This window comes from Leptosomus discolor, chromosome 23 (genome assembly GCF_034619465.1).
Source record: "Leptosomus discolor isolate bLepDis1 chromosome 23, bLepDis1.hap2, whole genome shotgun sequence".
NCBI lineage: Eukaryota > Metazoa > Chordata > Aves > Leptosomiformes > Leptosomidae > Leptosomus > Leptosomus discolor.
Window position 1 is genome coordinate 4,502,317 of NC_141413.1, and position 10,227 is coordinate 4,512,543.

Here is a 10,227-nt window from a genome sequence, read left to right on the forward strand (position 1 = left end):
TTCCCGCCGCCGCCCAGCCCCCCCCCCGCGCCCCGCCTCGCTCACCCATTGGCCGCCCCGCTCCGCCTCCTCCGCCCATTGGCCGCCCCGCCCCCACCGCGCCGCGTGTCGGTTGGCCGCGCGGCCTGTCTGTCAGCTGAGAGGCGGGGCGAGCGCTGGGAGAGGAGGAGCGATAGGGAATACAGTTGCGGCCGCCTTAAAGGGTCCGCGCCGGCACCAGCCCCACTGCTCCCCCAGGCTGAGTGCTGTCTTGTCAGGTCCTAGTGCGTCCCCCACAGGTCCTAGTACCCCCCTCCCGGTTCTGCGCCACCCCCCAGGTCCTAGTGCCCCCTGGCTCCCTATGCGTCTTCCTAACACGACACGCCCCCCCGCCCCCACCTAACACACACTCCCGTCCAAGTGACACCCCCACGCACACACCCCCTCCCTCCCTCCCCGGTTGTACCGCCGCTCCCTGCAGCCACGCACACGTCCCCTTCGGTTGACACCGCGCTCTCACCCCTCACACCCCTCGCGGTCCCCACCTGTTCAGGACCAAGCTGCCATCGCCCCCTTAAGGCGCGCCAGCGGCGAGAGGCGGGGCGCGGCGCGTGACGTCCTCCCTCGGGTAAGCCGGTGGAGGCGGCGGGGGACGGGGGTGGGGGCGTGGCACGGCGTGTGACGAGGCCGCGAGCGCGGCGGCCGCGAGACACTAACATGGCGCCGGGCGGCGGGAGGCGGCGCGGCGGCGGAGGCGGCGGCGGCGGCGAGGGGGGCCCCGGGGGCGGCGGGGGGGTGTCCCCGTCGTCTCCTCCGTTGCTGCCGCCGCTGCTGCTGTTGCTGGCGCTGCCCGGCGGGGCGGTACCGTCGGGGGACAGCGTGATCCTGGGGATGCGGCTGGAGGAGAGCACGAAGCCGGCGGCGGGAGCTCCGGCCCGCGGGCCCATCCGTGTCACGGAGGGTAGCGAGGTGTTGCTTCGCCTCTACGGGCTGGGACTGGGCCCTCGCACCGGGGAACGGGTGGCCTTCGCCGAGCTACGCCCCACCGGCAACGCTTCGGTTCCCAACGGCACCTGCCCCGAACGCTCCCAGGATCTGCTGGTGCAGCCCGGCCCGGCCGAGGCCCACAACACCTCGGCCCTGCTACGGGTCCGCGTCCAACCCCTGCGGAAGGACGAGCAGGCCAAGACCTACGTCCTCTGCACCCAACGTCGACCCGGTCAACCCTGGTTACCCCATCAAGGCCCCGACGGTCGGATCGTGGTGTTGGAGGAGAAGAAGTCGCTGCTGCCCCTTTGGTTGCAGGTGATCCTCATCGCCGGGCTGCTGGTGCTGTCGGGAATGTTCAGCGGGCTCAACCTGGGCCTCATGGCGCTGGATCCCATGGAGCTGCGCATCGTGCAGAACTGCGGCACCGATAAGGAGAAGCGTTACGCCCGTAAGATCGAGCCCATCCGCCGGAAAGGGAACTATTTGCTCTGTTCCCTGCTGCTGGGGAACGTGCTGGTGAACACCACCCTCACCATCCTCCTCGATGACCTCATCGGCTCCGGCATCGGCGCCGTCGTCGCCTCCACCATCGGCATCGTCATCTTCGGGGAGATCGTGCCCCAGGCGCTCTGCTCCCGCCACGGCTTGGCCGTGGGTGCCAACACCATCGTGGTCACCAAGTTCTTCATGCTGGTGACGTTTCCCCTCTCCTACCCCATCAGCAAGCTCCTCGACTGCATCCTGGGCCAGGAGATCGGCACCGTCTACAACCGGGAGAAGCTGGTGGAGATGCTGAAGGTGACGGAACCCTACAACGACTTGGTGAGGGAGGAGCTCAACATGATCCAGGGGGCCCTAGAGCTGCGCACCAAGACGGTGGAGGACGTGATGACCCCGCTGCAGAACTGCTTCATGATCAACAGCGACGCCATCCTGGACTTTAACACCATGTCGGAGATCATGGAGAGCGGCTACACCCGCATCCCCGTCTACGAGGACGAGCGTTCCAACATCATGGACATCCTCTACGTCAAGGACCTGGCTTTCGTCGACCCCGACGACTGCACCCCCCTCAAAACCATCACCAAATTCTACAACCACCCCGTCCACGTCGTCTTCCACGACACCAAGCTGGATGCCATGCTGGAGGAGTTCAAAAAGGGTGAGGGGGGCGGGGGGGGTGGGGGGTGCCGCTGCTTCCCTCCCCTCCCCGGGGCTACTTTCTCCCCCTTGGAGGAAGCCGGCGGATGCCGGAAGCAAAACTCGGAGGAGTTTTGCCCACTGGGGCTGCCGGGGGTCGCTGGGGTTTGGGTGGTCGTGAGCTGGAGGGGCCCCGCCGCGGTGCTGGGGATGGGCAACGCGTCGCCAAACTGGGGGCAGCTGCTCGGTGCCCGCCACCACCGGGGCTTCCGGGTAACGGCGCCGCGCCGGGGAGGGCGAGCCTCCGCTTTGTCGGCGACGGAGCGACCGACGCTCGGCGCCGGCCTCGAGAAACGCTTTGGGAGTGTTTATTTGCTCCTTGTTTTTAATTAGCGGCCCCGGAGGGCCTTGAATAACTGCTGGGAAATTGCTCGGCGCCCTGGTTTGGGCTTGGCTCCCTCCTCTGGGCTTTTCCCCGCTGCCGGGGAACGGTGAGCGCGGCTCGGTGCCGGCCCCCCATCCCCGCTCTGCTTCCATCGGGGCACCTCAAAACGAGAGCGGCCGGAGGGCCGGGAGGAGGATGCAGGACCCAGGCTCGCCGGAGGCTGAGCCCACCGGGAGCTGCGTTCGCTCCCAGGCAGGATTTTGGCCTGAGGGCTTTGCCAGAGCAGGCAGGAGACCCCCCCCCACCACCCCCCCTGCCCTCCCCAGCTTCTCACAGCTCCTGCTGGCGCAGGCCCGGCTGCCTTCATCCGTGGGATGAAACCAAGAGCCCGGCTGTGGAGCAGCCGTGCCGGGTGATGCCAGGCCAACCCTCAGCCATGCCTGACCCCGCGCGCTCCTCTGGCTCCCGTTACACTCGCCGGGCGGAGGTTTGGGCGGTTTGCTGCGTCCTGCCACCATCGGGGACGATTCAGGGGGGGGGTTATGCTGGGATTTAGGGGATCTAAAGGCTCCTCCTGCAGCGAGAGTTCAGCCTGAGCTTGGGCGAGGGTTTGGGAGCTCTAGGTCCAAGCCTGGCTGATCTTTGAGGGCAGCTCTGCTCCCGCCTCTCTTCGCCACCGTGCTTCCTTGGCGCCCAAAAATATCAACGCGGGAGCGACGTCGCTCGGTCACGGCTCGGCGTCGCTGGCGGTTGCGGCAACGGCGGCGAGATCTCGTCGTCTTGGAGCTGCCCTGATGAGGGAAAAATCCTTCGTGGCCAACGCTTTTCCTTCGGTTCACCTCGCGCCCGTTCGAGAACCGCCGTAGGAGCGCACGCGGCCGTCCCGCTCCACCCCGTTTCCAACAACCACCAGTATAGAAGCGGAGCCCTGTCGCTGCCGGAGCTGGAGTTATCCCGGCTGCTGGCACCGGCTTTCCCTCCGGCGAATCCTTATTAAAGGATTTAAAGCACGCTTATTCCGGTTACAAAGCCGCCCGTGGCCTGGGCTGGTGTTTTTTCATCGCTGCCTCTCTGGGTTAAGAGCGGGTGATTTGTGGAGCCGCTGCCTGGGCTGGTTTTGAGGCCCCTTTCTGAACCCCGATCCCTTTGGAACACTGGGGGCGAGTCTCTCCCCTCATCCCGCTGCTCGGGACCTGGATTGGAAGCAGGAGGTGCACCCTGCAAAAGGATAAAGAGGCAAAAAATCAACCAGCCGCGCTCGTGATCGTCCTAATCGTGGGGTTCGGCAGCTGGACCTCCCCCCCCCCCCCCCCGGTGTCCCAGAGGTGTCCCAGATGCTGGCCTTGGGGTGACAGCTCCCTCCGCGACATCCAGCGCTCTGCTCAGCGCCTCTTCCCGACCTTCTCCCCTCGGCACGCGCCCGGCGGGAGGCTCGAAGGAAGGAACAACCCTGCGGGGAGCTCCCAGCCTCCCTGCCGAGCTCGGGGCGTTGCTCGCCCTCCTCGTGCGGGCACCGTCGTGGCAAAAGGTGTCCCGGGATGGCACCCTGGGGGGTGCTGCGGCAGCCGGCCCCGCGCCCTTTGCTCCAGCGATTCGGGCTCCCCGTGGCGTGTTTGCTTTGCCACCGAGCTCAGCCTTGGCCGCTCGTTCCCGGAGAGGAACCCCCGCTTGACTCATCGGGGCTGGATCCTTCCGCCTCTCCCCGCCTCGCACCCGGCGAAGGAGCCGCCGCACCTCAGCGAGGGGCTTAGGGGGGGTGGCTGAGGGGTTTTCACAGCCCAAGCAACGATTTTAGGGTCTTTTTTTGCCCCTCTGGGCATCACTTTTTTGAGGTGGGGTTGCCTGAACGGCGTGAGCTTGGCCAAAAAAGGGGAGCTGCGCGGTGCCCATCCCTAAAATTAGCTTTTTCCCCGAGCGACGAGGGGCCTGCGGCCGCCAGCTCTAAAATTAAATAGCAGATAGTGTCGGGGAGGGCAGGTTTTTGCTGGAGCCAGAGCAGGATGGCGAGCAGGCCACCTTGCTGCTGGCCTGGGGGTGAGCGTGGTGCTTGAGGAAGTAGAAGTGATTTTATTTCAGGCTGCGCTGAGGTCAGGGAGGGAACGTCGCTTTCCTCCGTGCCTCGGTTTCCCCAGGCTAAGGATACCGGTCCTGCGGGTGCATTGGCCTGGCCTGGGCGCGCTGCGGTTTTCCACGCTGCCGTTCGGCTCCTCTCCCTGGAGCAGAGGTGGCTATTCCTCATCTGAGGAGTTTTTCCCAGCGGCTCTGCTGGGATTTTGGGGATGAAGCAGGAGAACCGTCGGTTCGGTGAGCGCCCGGCAGCTGGGGCAGGAGCAGCGCCAGCTTCGACAACGAGCCAGAGGTTCGGCTGTAGCGGGGAGAAGGCAAACGGCGTCCTGCCTGCGTGGGGCGAGGCCGGCAGAGCGAGGGGAGTTGTTAATTCGGGGCTGGGGATGCCTTCCTGCCACCAAGGACCCGCCTGCTCGTAGCCAGGGCCGGCCGGGCAGCGCCTGCCTCCCCTTGGCTCTCTTCTCCTGGAGGTTTTGGCTCCGGGATCGAGTGGCCGGAGTGTTTCCTCTGGGATGGGACAGCCTTGGGTCCGCTTGGCAGAGGCACCGAGGAAATTCGGAGAGGTCAGGGCCGCTGGCAGAAGCCCGATGGGTGGGGTTGCATCGTTCCCGCCGTGCCCGGGTGCCTTCAGCCCGCGGGCGCTCACCCGGCACCGCGCCGCGCTCCGGTGACGTGCCACGGGCTCCTCCGGGGACACATCCCATCCCCTGTGAACCCCCGGGCCAAGCCCACACCCCACGGAGGTGGGGACACCGCTGTCATGGGCTTAATTACTGTCATTACCCTGGGAATTAGTGCCCAACCCAGGGCTCGTTTAGATTTTAACTGGTTTATTGTTTCCTGCCCAGGAGGGCCGTGGGGGAGGGAAGGGCTGAGCCCGGTGACATCCCTGGGTGCTGGGACCCAGCGCGGTGGGGCTGGGGTTGTTCTCCTTGTCCGACGTCCGTCCGTGTGTCCATCCGCAGGGAAGTCCCACCTGGCCATCGTGCAGAAGGTGAACAACGAGGGCGAGGGCGATCCCTTCTACGAGGTGCTGGGGCTGGTGACGCTGGAGGACGTCATCGAGGAGATCATCAAGTCGGAGATCCTGGATGAGTCGGATACATACAGTAGGTTTTGGGCTCGGCAGCTCACACCCCACACCCCCCCCCCCGCCTCTGTCACGTGCCGGGGTCCCCGCGCCGCCCCCCACTGACCCCCCGCTGCTCCCCACAGCCGACAACCGCAGCAAGAAGCGGGTGGGCAACCAGAAGAACAAGCGGGACTTCTCGGCCTTCAAGGACCCCATCAACGAGCTGAAGGTGAAGGTCTCCCCGCAGCTGCTGCTGGCCGCTCACCGCTTCCTCTCCACGGGTGAGTTGGGGTGTTTTGGGGGGGGGGGGGGGGCGGGAGTCCCCCCCCCAGCTCTGAGCACCCCTCGAATCGGTCTGGCTGTGGAGCACCGGCATCAACGGCTCCCTGGCCCTGACCCGGTTGGGCTCGGTGCTCTGCCACGTCCCCGGCATCCCCCTGGTGAGGAAGAGTCGCTCCAACCGTCTCATTCGGAGAAATTATGGGGTGCTTGCGTCTTGTCCCACTCTCCTCCCCTCTGCATCCCCCCCCCAAATAAGAAGGGAGAGGGCTCAGGGCTGCCAGCCCTGCTTCTGACGCTCGGCAGGTCCCTGTCCCTCCAGGATGGTCCCGTTCCCTGGGTGGCACGTGTGTCCCCAAGGCTGGAGCTGACCTTCCTGAGGACCTGGAGCTGGTGTTGGGGGCCAGACCCCGTGGACTTCTGCCCCAGGGGAGGTGTCGATGGGGCCCAGCCTGATCCAGGCACCACCCTGAGGGATGAGGGGGACGCACCTTCAGCTGGAGGGACGGGAAAGGGACAAGAACTGCAGCTCTGACCACCCCCCCCCCCACCCCCCCCCACCCTTTTCCCCTCTCTCTTTCAGAGGTGACGCTCTTCACCCCCAACTTCATCTCGGAGAAGATCCTGCTGCGGCTCCTCAAATATTCCGACGTCATCCAGGAGCTGAAGTTCGACGAGGAGAACAAGAAATCCCCCCGCCACTTCCTCTACTGCAAGAACAAAGCGGCTGATTACTTCATCCTCATCCTGCAGGTACCTGGCTGCCGGGTGGCATTGCCGCCTGGGGTCCCTCGGGTCACCCGTCACCCCGGGAAGGCTGTGGTGGTTAGTGGGGGGTGTCTCATCCAGCCCAGCGCCGCGGGGTGTGGCTGACAGAGCCCGACGTCGTCTCTCCCTCGCAGGGCAAGGTGGAGGTGGAGGCCGGCAAGGAATGCATGAAGTTCGAAGCGGGAGCTTTCTCCTATTATGGGGTGATGGCCCTCAGCCCCTCTCCTGCGTCCGGTAAGCACCCCCCGATCGCCTGGGTGCCGGCGTGGGCAGAGCCCTCCCACCCTGTTTTAGAGCTGCCGGTGGGAGTAGGAGATACTGGAGGCTCCGAGCCCCCGCCGGTGCCCCCCGAGCCATCCTCGGGGGGGGGGGGGGGATGCTGCGTGGCCAGCACTTGTCCGCAGAGAGACACCGGAGTGTGTCCGGCAGCGGGCAGAGGGTCTGTGCCCAAGGCTCAAAACCAGCTGCCCCCCTTTCGGGCTGCCCTTCTGAGGCTCCGCACAGCCGGGCGCTGACCCTCACCGCCTCGGCTTGGCACCGTGGCGTCACCACCGCCCGTCCGCCGGCGCCGCGAGGGGCAGAGGTACCCGCGGCCACCCTCCCCCTTGCCCCCCGGCGGCTTCTCTTGACCTTGTCCTCTGCGTGTGTGTTGTGTTGTCCGTCTCTCTGCCCTAGCCCTCCCAGCCCAGCCCCGGCGCCCGTCCACAAAGCGAGGGTCATTGTTTGCCAGGTGGACAGGTAAACGGCGCGGCTGCATGGCGTGCCAAAACCCCGCTGTGACCGCATTAACCCGCCGTAGTGGGCGTCCCCCACCCCATTAATGCAGCACCGGGTGTTTTGTCCTTTGCACCGGCCTGGCTACTCACCGGCTCGGTGTGCCGGGAAGGCCGTCCTGGTCGCTGTCTCGCCCCGCAGCCGAGTGCCTCTGGAGGAGGGAAGGTGGCTCCTGCCCCGCTGCGGCGTGGGGCCGGAGCCGGGCACGCCGCTGCCCGGTGTCACCGAGCCCTGCCCGGGGTGGCGTTGGGGTCCTGCACGCCCCGTAACCACCCCGGTCTCTCCCGGTTGCCTTCGCTGTGGTTGCGGCGGAGGAGCAGGGGGATGGTGCCGGCTGGGCAGCCCGGTGTGGCGGCTGGTGAGGAGGCGCCACTGTCCCCGCTGCTGCATGTGGTTCCTGTGTCACCCCGGCTTTTCCGAGCACGTCACCAGGCCCTCCTTGTCCCCGTAACCCTCACCTCGTCCCTAACCCCACGCGGGGTCACTCATCCACCGGTTCGGGGAGTCACAGTGTCCTTGGGCTGGGACTGTCCCCATGGCAGTGCCTGGCCTGGAGCAGGGGGGCCGGAGGGGCTCCGGGCTCCCTGGCTGGGGTCTGGCAGGCGACGGGCAGGGATCAAATCCGGCACTGCCCGGCAGAGCTGGTGGACACGGCGGCACAGAGCTGCGCTGGGGTGGACGTGTGTCCCGTCAGTCCCTGTCACCGCTGGGCTCTCTGTCCCCGGAGCCTGCGGGATGGGGCTCTCCCTGCACGGCACACGCCGGAGCCAGGGCCGGCATCACGGGGGGCTCAGCACCCCGTAACCAGCAGGCAGAGAGTCGCCAGCCTTCCTCCCAGCGCGGCGTAGGACCCTCGCCGGCGCAGGGGGTCCGCAGGGTGGCTAACCCCCTCCCTCCGGCCCCCGCAGAGATCCGCTCCCCGTCCCACGTCAGCGGCCTGAAACCGCTCGGCCTCCCTCAGCTACCACGAACGCTCCGACTCCGTCTCCTCCCCCCGTCAGCGGCAGCAACAACCAGCTCAACGCCGGCACTGGTGCCCAGTACGTGGCCGACTTCAGCGTCCGCGCCCTCACCGACCTCCAGTTCGTCAAGGTGAGGTGGGGGGGGGGGGCGCCCGCCGGCACGGGGCCGGGGGGATTGCCGTCGGCGGGGTCTGGCACCGCTCCCTCACCCTTGTTGTTTTTACCCTGGCCCAGATCACGCGGCAGGAATACCAGAACGGCCTGACGGCTTCCCGCATGGACAGTTGTCCCCAATCCCCCGACAGCAACGCCCCCAAACCGGACGCGAGTTTACCGGAGAAACCGGAACCTTCCGCCCCTGCCGACGAGACCACCAGCCTCCTGAACGAGAGGAACTGCCTGAGCCGCCGGAGCAACCACAGCCCCCTGGAAAACTCCATCTGACCCCGGCCCCGCCGGCACGCGCCGGGAAGGGACCTCGCGTGCCCGTTTTAGGGACCCTTTCCCCGGTAGGAAAAGCTCGGCGGCTCCTCGGTGGCGCCGTGCCGGGTGCCGCGGTTGCCGGAGAAAGCCGGTTTGAGCTGGAGGAGGCGGCGGCAGTGGGAAACGGAGCTGGGGTTTGCTGCTGCTTTCCAGACTGGCTTATTTTTAATTAATTTAAACGGATGGTGGTGGAGACGGCACAGCTCTCTGCCGGCCGCCCCACCGACGGCGCTCGTTCAGCTCAGGGAGCTTCAGGTCTCGTACGCCGCTTCGGCGGGGGGCTCCACCGCGGCCCCCCTGCCTCCCCGGGATGGGCATCCCGGCGGCCTCTCCGGTGTTTTCGGGGCACGACGGTGGACGGGGAGGCCTGGAGCGTGGCGTGAGGGCGGCGTCTCGTCCTCCTGGATCAACCAGGGCGATGCCGCGACCCTTCTCCGCGCCCGTTCCCCTTTCCCCGCTGGCCCGGGGCACCGGGGGATGCAGCTCGGCGGCAGGCCTGAGGCCAAGGGGATGGGCTCAGCATCTCCAGTGCAAAGCCAGGCACGACCACGGTCGAGACTCTCCGCCATCTCGGGAGACCCTCCGCCACCCACCGGTGTCACGAGCGTGCTGAGGACGGGCAGGGACGGTTCCCCCCCCCGGCGGTTTTCGGTGCCTTCCCCCCCTGCCATGGGGTGTCTCAGGGTATCCGTGCTGGGGGGGACGGGGATCGGTGACGGGGTTTGGGGGTGCAGGATCCAGCTTTTTGGGGCAGCACAAAGCTAGTGACCAAAGTTGTACAGGTAGGAGGGGGCCAGCGCCATGTCATCCCACCCCCCCTCTCCCCGGCACCCGGGGAACTCCCAAATTCTCCAGTGACCTCCTCGGGGCAGGATGTGGGATGCCCGGTCCCCGGAGCTTTGTGCCCGGTGGAGGGAAAGGGGGAGACACAGCTTACCCCCCCCCCCCCCCAAAAAAAAGAAAAGCACAAGTTCCCTGGGTGAACTCTGTAAGTTATTGGGAGAAGGTTAATTATTTTTGTTAATCACATCTTGACGATCAGGTCCGCGGGAAGATACTAGAAATAATAATAATAATAATAATAATGAATAATAATAATAAACCAAGACAAAAAAAAAGCCCCTTTTTTAATTAAATCTTCCTCTATGCAACACCACCCCCTCCCCAGGAATTCATATTTATTTTTTGCAGCAGGTTTGATTTGTGTCTTTGGGGGAGGCCGGGCCTGGGGGTGTTGGGGGGGGCCGGGCCTCTCCTCCTGGTTGTGACAAACCCCCCCCCCCCCCCTCCAGCCGCCCCCTCCCGGTTGTGAAACCGACTGTGGAATT

General features: G+C 66.1%; 1 protein-coding gene across 1 annotated transcript; it reads left to right on the forward strand.

Moving 5' to 3' along the window:
* Nucleotides 1-783: 783 nt before the first annotated feature.
* Nucleotides 784-8,884, forward strand: CNNM4 (cyclin and CBS domain divalent metal cation transport mediator 4; the record flags this gene model as incomplete). Its single annotated transcript, XM_086477057.1, is given in 9 exon segments — nucleotides 784-2,131; nucleotides 5,527-5,670; nucleotides 5,777-5,914; nucleotides 6,496-6,665; nucleotides 6,815-6,914; nucleotides 8,363-8,394; nucleotides 8,396-8,446; nucleotides 8,448-8,546; nucleotides 8,651-8,884. Coding segments are annotated over 9 exon segments (2,292 nt in total), but the record flags the coding sequence as incomplete, so codon positions are not given.
* Between the last annotated feature and the right edge of the window lie 1,343 nt (nucleotides 8,885-10,227).